This window comes from Temnothorax americanus, unplaced genomic scaffold, assembly GCF_048541705.1.
Source record: "Temnothorax americanus isolate GAGA-0224 unplaced genomic scaffold, ASM4854170v1 Scaffold47, whole genome shotgun sequence".
NCBI lineage: Eukaryota > Metazoa > Arthropoda > Insecta > Hymenoptera > Formicidae > Temnothorax > Temnothorax americanus.
Window position 1 is genome coordinate 1,328,573 of NW_027509624.1, and position 12,891 is coordinate 1,341,463.

The 12,891-nt window shown below is 45.6% G+C and overlaps 1 protein-coding gene and 1 non-coding gene across 5 annotated transcripts in view; both read left to right on the plus strand.

Annotated features, from left to right (window-relative positions):
* Kdm3 (Lysine demethylase 3) overlaps positions 1 to 12,472 on the plus strand; it is a 286,147-nt gene extending 273,675 nt beyond the window's left edge. For 3 of the 4 annotated variants that reach the window (XM_077417084.1, XM_077417087.1, XM_077417085.1), the window contains exons 11-18: positions 52 to 2,334; positions 4,985 to 5,207; positions 5,729 to 6,138; positions 6,291 to 6,495; positions 6,881 to 7,029; positions 7,241 to 8,681; positions 8,811 to 9,075; positions 9,206 to 12,472. In XM_077417084.1, coding sequence (XP_077273210.1) covers positions 52 to 2,334; positions 4,985 to 5,207; positions 5,729 to 6,138; positions 6,291 to 6,495; positions 6,881 to 7,029; positions 7,241 to 8,681; positions 8,811 to 9,075; positions 9,206 to 9,524 — 5,295 coding nt within the window. In that variant the 3' untranslated portion in view covers positions 9,525 to 12,472. The remainder of the gene's footprint in view (positions 1 to 51; positions 2,335 to 4,984; positions 5,208 to 5,728; positions 6,139 to 6,290; positions 6,496 to 6,880; positions 7,030 to 7,240; positions 8,682 to 8,810; positions 9,076 to 9,205) is intronic. The other variant, XM_077417086.1, reaches the window with a different exon arrangement.
* On the plus strand, positions 5,575 to 5,651 carry LOC143903499 (small nucleolar RNA SNORD36). The gene has a single exon (XR_013258725.1). It is a non-coding gene; the product is annotated as a small nucleolar RNA SNORD36 (small nucleolar RNA).
* Positions 12,473 to 12,891: the final 419 nt, after the last annotated feature.

Below are 12,891 nucleotides of genomic sequence, written 5' to 3' on the forward strand. Positions count from 1 at the left end.
AGTGATTACATCGCGATGGATCGTTTTATAAACGTAACACGATGTTTTCAGGTTCGACCTTCGAGCGTGCCCGGGAAAGTTGAGTACCCGCCACCACCGGCGCACTCGCGGACGTCGAAATCGTCGTTACAGGTCTCCGCTCGAGATCGGCCAATAGTTGGACCGACGCATTCACTACCGAAAGTCGAGCCGAGCCTGTTCAACTATTCGACGTATCAGGCGCAACCACCCTGCACGACCTATTTGCATGACCTCAAGTTAAAAAACGAGATGGGGCCGCACAAGTCGTTATCGAGCAAGAGCGAGCTGACCGGCGGCCTCGAGAGGGACCATCACGGCAGAGAGGTGCTGCAAAATCCACCATCTCTGCTGCCGGACCACAAGAGCTCGGTGATCGTGAAGAACGAGGGCAGGGAGCTTCCGAAGACCCCAGCGCCACAACAACACTCGTCCAGCCCAAAGATAATGCCTTATATGAACGTCCAGTCGGTAGCACCGCAGCACAAGTCGTCGGCGTACGAATACAGGAGCCCGACGCAGAGCCCGCATCATCTGCATCCCGCGCATTTGGACGGTCTACAGGCGGTGAAGAGCATGGCGTCGTCCGCCAGTCACCACCGCGGCGGCAGTGGCAGCGGCGGAGCGACGACGACGCAACTGCCGAGTCCGCATGGCCATCCACCGCCGCCGGCGCAGCCCGAGCAGCGCTTGCACTCGCACAATCCCCGCCAGTCTCCGCATGCCCCGCCGCAGCATCCACATCAGCCGCCGCCACCTCCGCATCCATCGCCGCCTGAATCGCGCTATCTCAGCAGGCCGGAACCCGCGGGTCTGCCGTACGGCGCGGCCAAGTCCACGTATTCGTACCCGCATCCACATCCGCCCACGGCCTCGCCGACGGCGGCGTCGCACTACGCCGCGCCGCCGCCGGCCGGCTCCAAGCCGAAAGTCAGCAGCCCGGCGCCGCCGCACATCTACGGCAAGCCTAACTCCGGCATTATGACCGGTACCCCGGTCTGCCGTGCCTCTGAAACGCCTGTCGCCGCGCCAATACCGCTGACCTCGAAGGCCGGCAGCTCGCCTTACCAGCAAGTGCCTCATCATCACGGGGCGCCACCGCCGCCGTTGCCGCCGCCCGCGCACAGCCGGTCCGTCTACGACAGCCGCGGCTTCGCCGGCTCGTTGCCGGGCGCGAAACTGCCGCCGCCGACGTTGCACGGCTCGCCGCCCACGGCTGCCTCGGCGCCGCTTTCAAGGCCGATCGCTCATCCCGCTCATCCTGCTCATCCCGCGCATCTCAATACCAGTCCGCACCAGCAGCCCGGTCAGACGTTGCAGCACGCGCAGTCCCAGATCACCGCGGCCTTCCAGACGCAACCGCTTGACCTCGGAGTGGAGAGGTCAGGGTCGCCCAAGAGGAAAGCGCCGACGCCGCTGTTGTGTGACAACGCCAGTGGCCAGCCGGTGTCGTTAGAAGTTTGTAAGAAGCGAAGAACCGAGGAACCGCAACCATTGTCCTTGCAGTCCGTCGGTCCACCCGTTCTTTCAAGGGTGAGCGAACCCAGTCCGCTTATCGCCTCGGCCGCCACGTCTATCACTACAGTTGTTAACACCGCGGCATTGTTAGCGCAGCCGAACAGTCAGGCGATGCAGGAGCAGCGTACGGTGACGGCAGCGAGCCCGGCCCCGGGAACCGCCAGCGGCGACGGCTCCGTACGACCCTCTAGCACCGGCAGCGTATGTTCGTTGAATCCGGCACCGGTGAGCGCGGCACCAAGCCCCGCGCCCATTCCCAGTCCGGCGCCGTCCACGGCACCCAGCCCGGTGCCCAGTGCGCCTGGCACGCCCGCCAAGACGAATCCCAGCAACGCCGACAGCGAGAAGTGCAACAGTCCGGCGCCGAGACCACCCAGCAGTACCAGCTATCCAGTGCACAAACTGAAGAAGGCGTGGCTGCAGAGACATTCGAGGTGCGAGGACGGCACCGAGAACACCACCAGCATGGCCAGCAGCGTCACGTTACCGCTCAACATCTCCCGCGAGACCCCGTCGTCGAATAGCAAGGATCGCGACAGCAACAACGCGTCGTCAAATGCGAACAACAGCAACGCATCGACCACCTGTTTGCCCAGCGCGGTGAATTCGATCCACAATATCGGTAGCATGGCGGTGAACAGCATCAACAAGAGCAAAGTTACCGGCAAGAGCGGCCGAAAACCGGCGAACAAGGAGTCGTTGAACGGTCACGCCACTGACACCAGCAAGACCCCGCAGGAGGACTCGTCCAGCAGCGACCCGGAGAGGAAGTCGCCGCCCAAACGGAAGCCACCCAAGGTATCTATCTATACAGATCGCTTACGGTAGTCGTTGTTGTTGCTAAAAGTCACTATTTGCAATTTGGAGTGCGTATGCTGTGCTGGTAGTTTAGTACACGCTTACCTAGTTTGCTCAAAGACTATCTTCCCTCATTGAATAACATGTAATAATATATGACCATAAATTTTATAAAAATATATAATAAGATATACGAAAGAGGTATAATCGTCGAATCTAATGATTATTAGATCTGATTTTTTATTGATTAAAATGTTTTAGCTTTATACAGAAATATCTGCAATTGTACATTTTTTAGATGTATAAGATAATTTTCTTTAATAATGTGTTATCTAATAATTTTTATAACCGAATGTTACTTATTAAACTACTTAATATTTTTTTGATAATCGTAGGTAGTATATTTCAGATGATTGGTTCTGTTTTGTGTGATGTATTTTTTAGCTTATAGCGAGTGAATGATTATAATATATAAAAACTATTTGAATAAATCGAGAGCTTTAAGTTTACTAAAAACTTTAGCATTAATCACTCGTCTAATTATATAGTCGGAATTGATGAAGTTCGTTATTTTGTATCGGTATCGTGCCTCCGGACAGAAAATTTCATAAGAGACCTGTAGAAAGCATAGACGCATGAATATGGAGTAGTTTTATTTGCTATGCCGTAGTTTTTAATTTACAACCGTTATGGAAGAAAAAACTCCTTGATCACATCGTGAATATTTGCAGTTAGAAAAAAAGTTGTCATCTCGTGTTGTGAAAGAAAAAAACCGAGCTCGAGTATTCATTTTTTATTATCGTTATTATCGGAATGTCGCGATTAAATTTATGATTAAAATCTTATCTGATGTGCCTGAACATATTTTTATTTTAAAAATAAAATTTGTGATGTATTAATTTTTTCAATTTATTATTAATTAATATATTTTGCAACAGAGAATACATACAATAGAATTTTCAATATTATTTATTATCTATTGATTAATATATTTTAACGTGACGTTAGGGAGTAAAACCGAAGTATCGTTTCTAAAAATTAAAGTGGCGAAATGTCCTTCAGATATGTATTTTTTTATTATATAAATCGTATGTTTGGGGACTTACGCTTTAATTCTGACGAAATGGGCTATTTCAAAATTGGAGCGTTGCTTTACTTCTCTTCCGTTTCCGGGTTGCACCGTGTTGCACGCGCAGTGTGAACCGAGTTTTAAATGTCGCGCAAGGGCGCCATTTTCCTACGTCATGCGTGCATGAATCACGGGAAACGTAACGGACGGCACGGACGCTCGCGCGAGAGTGTAACAAGTGTTCCTCTCACGTATCGTTATAAACAATCAATTAGCCACTTATCGGGCGTTATTTGCACGACGAGCATCGCACGTTGGTCGCGACCGGCAGGATTCTCGCCATGGATAGATCTTCCAGAGAGGTAAATACCATCGTTGCTCAGAATTTTCGTCGCGCTCGCTAACCTAACCTCCATTCGGCAAGGTGCTCCGGGATGCTCGCACAGTAGTTTCGATTTCACCGGGGGATTCCGCGATCGAGTCGAGTTCAAATTACAATAGATTGAACATTCCGATGCCTCTCGAGCGGAATATCGAATTGTGCTCCGAAAAGAGTAATGATTATATCACACTTGGCACGCGATGCTCCACGCGGTGCTTCACACGCTCGGAACAGGCATCGGAACAAAGAGAATATTCAGTAGGACATTGGAAAGAGGAGTTTAGGCAAGATAGATCGATTTTTTATTTATGATTTGACTTGAAATTGCTTTGGAAGTTTGTAAACTTGTTCGGGAATAAAATCGAAATTGGAGTAAATATAGACTCGTTGAGCACACAAGGGCCACGGGCCACGGCACGTAGAAAAACTTAAGCAGTAATTAAATTTCTTACAGGCTGCGTTCCGATATTCACTGCCAATACTGAAAATTTATAATTTACGTCACATTTACTACAGATTTCCAATGAATGGCAGTGAATAGCGGAACGCAGCCACGATAATTTAGATGCTTAGCGTCAAAGAGTTAATCTATTTCGATTTAATTAGGGGAGGAGGGATAGAGAATTTTAATGTTTCAAACTGTGTTCGACAAAAAATTAGCGTGCAGTTAGGTTCGAAATTTGCATAGTTGGAAATATACAGAAAGTTTATTAGCCTAGCTTCGGTTCAGATCGTAAATGATTTTTTTTCTGATTAACCAGTGAGACAAAAGGTCTATCCAGACAAACTCGCATAGGTGCATAACCATATGCATAAAGAAACGGATTGGTCTATTTCCTTATGCACATGCATATGGACCAATCAATTCTCTTATGCTTATGTTTATGCGCTATGCAAGTTTGTCTGGATTGACCTTTAATCAGTAATCGGTAAGCAAACTGACCAATAGTTATCTCAAGTTTTCGAGGATACATGGCTTTAAGAGGTAGCGTGGATGTGATTGTGTGTGATAGAGCTATCTAAATATCATTATGCGTGATTATCAACTTTTGGTTTAATTTAAATAGATCTCTAAACTTGATGTGTGCCAAAATGATAGAGCGCTGAAGCAGTAGTGTGGCCAGTTTAGTAGCTTCGGCTGGTAGATGCGGCAAGAGCATGAACTTCCTGACTACTTAATAATCTGTGCCCTGTGGTAGGTAAAACGAAAGAAGGGCGCCGCACGAAGGCAACAAACGGCCGCGGAAGATCAGCGGAGGCGGAAGGAGGACAAGCAGGGCGGCGGAGCTGGCGCGGGCAGCGAGTCCAGCAACGAGAGCGAGGCGGGCTCCGCCAGCGACACCAGCGAACAGTTGAGCTCGATTCAGCCTGCGTCGAGGGTTCGACACACCACGGCCAATTCCAACAATTCCTCGGGAAACGGTTAGTTGACGTAGCTTCTTGTAAATGGACTTTCCGTCAGATGAACTAACTATTTACTTGCAGGGTAAGTGATCCGTGTTCCACGATCGTACGATTATTCCTCTTTCTCTCTAGAGATGTCGAGAAAATCAAGAGTGACTTGATGAAGCGACTTGACAAACAGTTTGAATCGCACTTGATTCGCGGGATTTAATTTCTGACTAAAGATAAGAAAGATTTCTAGAAACTCTTGGATCTTTAACGTTTTTTTTTCCGAGTTTTTCGCCACATTTCAAATTTCATTAATTCGATCTCACGCACTTACCCTGTTCCCCTGATTATATCATTACACCGAGAGACGCACATACATTATATTTTTTAAGATATTACATACATGATGACAACATAAAACATTTGATAATACTGTGATACATTATTATTATGAGCTTTTTAACACTGAATGCATTTAGTAATAAAATTGCACAAAGATTAGAGTGATAACAGACTTGCTAACGGAGCGAGATACACGGTGTGTTATGCAGGAAGTAACAAGGAACCTAGGAAACGTGGTAGGAGACCAAAGACTACGAAGAATAACGAAGTGGGAGGCGAGGACCAACAACCCCGTCAGAAGAAGGAACGCAGAGACGACAGTACGAGCGGCGGTAACAGCGGCCCGGGCGGAAGTGGCGGACGAGGTGATCCCTTTCGTAAGCCGCCGATATCGCAACTGAAGAAAACCGGCGAGAGTTGGCTGCAGGACGGCGCCTGTTTCGAGGTGGCTTCGAAGTTGGCTAAGTGCCGCGAGTGTCGATGGACGCCGAACCAGCGCAATAAGAACCTTCCTCAGAATATCTTCTGCAGATTCTACGCGTTTCGCAGACTGCGTTATACCAAAAACGGACAATTGGCCATAGCGGGATTCAGTGATCCACACAAGGATGCGTCCGAGGTAAATTATGAAAATTATCAAAACGATCGACGCTTATGTTCGTCGTAATAATGTTACAGTTAAATTAACACAGTTAAATTGAGACGAATAGTCTTACAATTTTAATTCGAGATGTATGCTCTCACATGAGAACTGTCGTTACAATGTTACAGGATGATCTTCGATTATGGTTACCGGGAAAAGATAGCCAAGAGACAACAGGAAAGGATGACAAATCCGATAAAAACGAGAAGGACAAGGGAGATCGAGAGGACCTAGACTTAGAAACGGCTCATCGTTTGCTTCGGCAGGTTGGCGATCAATTCTGTGATCTTTTACATCAAGAGAAGGACGCTCTCCAAGAACATATGGCTGAAGGTAAAATTTTATTCGTTTTTACAACATATTTTTCGGAACTGACCTTCCACATTTTTCATATTAATCAACGCACACATAGCATACATATAATACAAATAAATAAAAATGTGTCGCACGTATTAATAAGACAAGACTTTTATTGAAATTAATACCATCATCATATTAAACTACCTTTAATATACCTGATTTTTTATACATTATTTTTACACTGTTTTTTTCTTGTATATAATGTCCAAAAGATAGCACAGATGATATTTAATACACTTTATCATTTTGCAACAAAATTATAACTTATTTAAATATCACGCTGCATGGTCGCTTGTGTCATTTCTTTTGTTCGCATGTTTTAACGCTTTGCGCATCGATTATGGTTACCTTTTGACAGCGAGTTCGGGGGTTGTAGACGGAACAGTAGCGTGGAAACGAGTGATCCAGGGCGTTCGAGAGATGTGCGACGTGTGCGAGACTACCTTGTTCAATTATCATTGGGCTTGTGGCAAATGCGGCTTTGTCGTGTGCATCGATTGTTATAAGGTAGGTTACATTAAATATATATGTATATATTTTTTTCTCAGTTAAATGTTGGGAATTACATGATGACAATAATTCAATTGATACAACGTGATATATCATTATAACACTTATCGAGCTTTTTAACACTGACAATTAATATAACAACTCTTGTAGTTGTTTCTTTCTCTTTTAAAGAAAACAGTTTATTAATAGAGATAATATAAATATTTAGGGACGTAAAAACGGGACGGTCAAAATCTGGGGCGAAAGTGGAAAGGACAGGGATGACTTTTCGTGGCTTCTGTGCACGAATAGGCAAGTGCACGAACCGGAACGACTCATGCTCACGCAGATCATCGCCGGCGACAGTCTTCTGCGACTGGGCCAGCGTCTGCACGAATGTCGGGCTGAATGGGGAATTCCTCAACACTGTGCTTGCTCTCTCATAGCCACATTGCAACCGAATGAGATCCTTCGAAATCTGATCAAGGGCGACTCCGTGCTCGTACTCAACGGAAACGTGAAGCAGGAGATAAAAGAGGAAAAGAAGATAAATGAATCTAATGGCGCATCGGAGAGCAAGACCAACGGCGAGGATAAAAACAGCCTGACTTGGCTGGCAACTGTGGCGCTGGAGAATCAGCCCGACAAGAATCAGGCCGAGAGCGGACAAGAATCCAGCTCGGACTCGGATGATGGTGACTCTAATTACTCAACGTTGCGGGAGTTGCTCATAAGGCCGTCGCACAAGTCAAATGGTAGCGGCGGATCTAGATCGAATTCGCCTACGAACAATTCGGGCGGCGGTGTGAACAATGCCGCACAGAACAACGTCGCCAAGTCCGGCAAGAAGTCGAAGATGGACACGCTCGACGAGGTGATATCCAGCGTGATTGAACACAGCGTGAAAAAGGAAAAGGATAGCGGCCTTGTTGATGACGAAAAGCCACGGGAATTGAAACACTTCGTGCGACGCTACAAGTGGATGCAGCGCGGTCGCGAACCGTTACCGATCAGAATTATGACGGGGACGGAAAGCCAGAGTCTTTATCCGGACGTGCCGCACTCCTGGCTCTGCGACGGCAAGCTGCTGAGGTTGAGCGACCCGAATAATCCGAACAACTACAGAATATTCCAGGATCAGTGGAAACGGGGACAGCCGGTGATCGTGTCGGACGTCTCCAAGGCGTTGGACGTGAATCTCTGGCATCCTGACTCGTTTGCCCGCGATTTCGGCGACGAGAAGAACGATCTCGTTAACTGCATGACCGGCAATCTGGTGCCGAATCAGCCGATGCGCAAGTTCTGGGAGGGATTCGAGTACTACTCCAAGCGACTCAAGGACGAGCGAGGAAATCCCATGCTGCTGAAATTGAAGGATTGGCCGCCCGGTGAAGATTTTGCCGAGCTACTGCCGTCGAGATTCACGGATCTGATGAAGGTTCTTCCATTGTCCGAATACACGCATAGAAATGGCAGGCTGAATCTGGCGAGTCGTCTGCCTAATTGCTTCGTGAGACCGGATCTGGGTCCAAAGATGTATAACGCTTACGGTTCCGCTCTTTATTCCAACAAAGGCACGACTAATCTTCATCTTGATATCTCGGACGCCGTGAACGTTATGGTATATGTTGGAATGCCAAAGGATGTTAATAACGAGGAAAGTCTCAAAGGTACGTATATTCCTGATATGTCTAGTCTGACGGTCTTTACGGGATTGCATCCGTTTGCGTTGCTAACATTCTTGTCAAAGTATTAACTAGCTCTTCGAAAATTAATTATAATTATTGAAACATTTACAGCTAGGACAGAGGCGATGAGAGCGATAGACGAAGCAGGCTGTGATATTCTGACGCGTCGACGCGCTCGCGATGAGAAGGAAAAACCTGGTGCTCTGTGGCACATTTACGCAGCGCGTGACGCGGACAAAATTCGAGATCTTTTGAATGCCGTTGCCTTAGAACGCGGAGCTCGTTTGGAGCCTCACCACGACCCTATACACGACCAGAGTTGTTATTTGGATGGACCATTGCGGGAACGATTGTATCGAGAATATGGTGTTGAAGGGTAAGCGTCGTTTTTTACAAGACATTCTCTCAAATAATTCTCTAAAGAATTTGTTGGAAGACAGAGAATGTCACTTATAGTAATTTTATTAAAACACTGTTTAATACAATGTTTGCTTATCTTATTGCAGGTACGCCATCGTTCAGTGTCTAGGCGATGCAGTATTTGTGCCAGCTGGCGCGCCACATCAGGTCCGTAATCTTCAAAATTGTATAAAGGTGGCCGAGGACTTTGTGTCGCCGGAGAACGTTTCGCATTGCTTTCACCTGACCCAGGAATTCCGTGCATTGTCCGACACCCATACCAATCACGAGGACAAGCTTCAGATCAAGAACATCATTTATCATGCCGTGAAGGACTCTTTGACCGTTCTAGCTAATGTTAAGGAGGAGACTCTCGCCAAGCTCGCCAAGGCTAACAATGAGACGAAAATGAAGGAGGAGACTTAGCCCTAGATCCTCCCTGTGCGGTTGTAAGACCGATCGATAATTTCCTTGATTGGGTCTCGTCGTCCATGCGAGATGAATCACAGTCAGCGCTCCCGGATACAGCGAGACTGGCGTAACCGGAAGAATCTGCAGAAAACCACCCTTGCCGCAAAAATATTGGTGGCAAAAAGAAGGTGCGAAGATTTGTTGTGATATTTGTGAAGAGTTAATGATTTTAATCGGAGGATTTGATTTGCGATATTGGCTGAGCCAATGAGAACATTAGTTGTACGTTGTTTCATTCGATTTTCCTTATATACAATTCTTTTCTGCTCTCCCGTTTTTCCCCGAGAAAAGATGCCCGCGGACATGAAATCCGACGAGTTCTATTACGAGTGAAAAGAAAATCGTAACTCGGATCGCGCATAGGTAAAATGCCGCGTCCATTACTATTGTGATACCAGAAGGACTTTGGATCGTATACATTATTTGTAATTAATTATATCGTGCCTGTATCCAATACATACATTCATATGTACACATACACAAAACACACACGCGTACATACACACGTACACTTGTCTATATTATATAAATGTAGATAATTGAAATATTATGTAATAATTTTTGCTAGCAACTACCAGAGATGATGGAGGAGAGAAAGGGGGGGGGTTCATCTAGAAGTACCTTTGTGCAATTAGGTGTGACTATAAGTTATTCTAGCTGGATCAGCGATAACTGTGGATCCATTTAATCGTCTGCTCTGATGATCTGGTGCTTTTCGGTATTTCATCAAAACCCCGGCTAGAGGATAGCCGATACGTATTCGCGTTCATGTCTTCTATGTTTCACGCGACAAGGGCGTAGAGAATAAAACACTGCCTAACTAATCGGTTCGACGACAATGGAAGAAACAGACCTTCTCGCATTTTTTTTCCTTTTTCATTCAAGTAGACATTTCGTATTCGTAGAACGACGTTCTCGTAGAGAGATGCTTTGTGTTTCTGTGGCGACGTATGTATCGGTTATGTGAGCGACGGGGTGCTACAAGTTTTTGTATGTCACTTCGAGTGTAAGGCATCAGAACAAAAAAAACAGTACAAGAGAAAAACAACTTGTCCGATATTAACTTTTTCCAAGATGTAACGGCGGATGTGAAATACCATTGAATTGAACCGTTTCATTGTTGTCGTAACCCAGTGACACTACCCGGCGTGTAACGGACGGGAGATACTAATAAGATGAACATGTTATTTTTGTCAAAGCATATACAAACCGTCTATGTCGGACGATAAAACGAAAAGACAGCGACAATGTAATTGTAAACGAGATGCTGAGACACGCTAAATGAATAAAAAATTATTTGCAGTAACATTCGAAGGAACAAAAAATGGGGAAAGACGAAAAAAAGGGACGACTTTCGAAGTGCCAATGTTGAATTACGTGGGACGTTAAGTAATGCGCGCGTTGTATTGTATTCGTGTATGCGTAGGTAGAAAAGAGAATGAACGAAAAAAAAAGGGAACTAATTAGTCACGCAGAATTCGCAGAGATGACACGGCCGAGTCTATCATTTCGTGACAGGTCGTGCGAACGACGAGGCTCTCCGCTATTCGCACTGTCACTGACGATTCGAAAACTGCTGTCGCTTCCGTTTCTTTTTCCGCCTTTTCGCTGAAATTCGCTTGACGGACGTTTCACGAGCGAGTGAATATGCACACGAGAACTTTTCGATACCCGTGTTCATATTTGTAACATGCCACATTTGCAGGACGCAGCAGTTCTCGAATCGAACACAACGTCGTTAACGCGCCATTTTCGCGGCGGCCGAATCGTCAGCTAATCACGGACGAATAATCTCGACAAAGATATGTAAAGAAAGAGAAAAGAAAAGAGCGAAGAGAAAAAGGAGAGAATAACGAAAAAAAAAGATCATTGGCATCCTGGAATCCGCAATTTCTTTGATCTCAACATTCGTCTAGCATACAACGACTTGATTAATATTTAACGAGTAAATTTTTAAACTATCTTAGTGTTGATAGGTAATGATTGTGGGAACTATATAAGCTGCAAACAAGCAAAAAGTACTAACTCCACAACGGCGGTGTTGTATAAAGTTCTAGGAAGACGTATTTCTGTGTATTATTGCTGCAAAACGAGACGCTATTGTTTGTCCTCTTGCTACGTGTATGTACATACATTTATATACATCCGTATATGTATACAGATATAAATACGAAGGCGGGGGGGGAAGAGTGTTTAGGACTCGTAACGATAGGCAAGTAAAAACGCAAAACCTTTTACGAAACACGAGAAGGTACACCTTACACGCGTAGGTAGATAGTTTATTATACCATTATTATAATTATTACATATTATCATTATTACGTTTAATTATTACGGAAAATACGATATTTAAATGTTGCTGAATATGAGAACACGACAAACGTGAACGCGCGCGAGTGTAAATGGCTAAAAAGGGAGAAAAAGAGAAGGTGGAAAAAAATATTCGAAGAGTTAACGCGTAGATAAACCAGGAAGCGAGCAAGGGAGAGAACGACAGAGAGAATGTGCGTGGATGAAAGAGAGAGCAAAGGGTGTAACTGATCGTGTGTGCGTGTGAGTGGTGGCGATCCAGTGAAAATGCGACGGAATGAGAGAACGAGGGGCCGTGTATTGGGGGCGGAGTGGAATGGACGGTATCTAAAACAATGTACAGACCTTCGACCTCCCGCAAGATGTGTGTATATCCACCTCCCCCCCCCCAGGAGAAAGAAAGAGAGAGAAAAAAAAAAGAGTTCCGCTCTACCCACCCTTTTCCTCCCTCTGCGACCCCTCCTGCAACCACCGGCCGCCCCCAGTCATAGCAGTTATGAAGCGCGGGCCGGCAGGTCTGAGTATAATTTTTTGTACTGTGTAAATGTAAGAACCATACGTTTGAATAAGAAAAAAATGTTTATATTACGAAACGCCGGCGTTTGGATCATTTGCGTCCCTCACCCTCCCGAAACGGACACGGGGGTCCTTTGCAAGAACGACTTCTCTCCATCGAGGTCATCATTTATCATTTGAAATTTAAATGGCTCCGGAAATTAAAGATTTCGCGTTGACATAAGGAGTTAAAAGTCAAAGTCTACTCTGATAAAGTAGGAGTCTGTTATCTGTTCTCAAATTATGTTTTTTTTTTTTTTTGCCAAATTCTCAGAATGTCGTAGATTAGATAGATATTTGAATCCAATGTATTACTATCATAGCTTTGTGTAAACGGGATTTTGTAGTAACTTACGACAATTTACTCCGCGTAAACGGGTAAATTATCGTAAGTTAATACAGAAGTAACCCTCGCGTAAACGTAGTAATTGTCGTAGGAATCCTTCAGGCCCGGTCT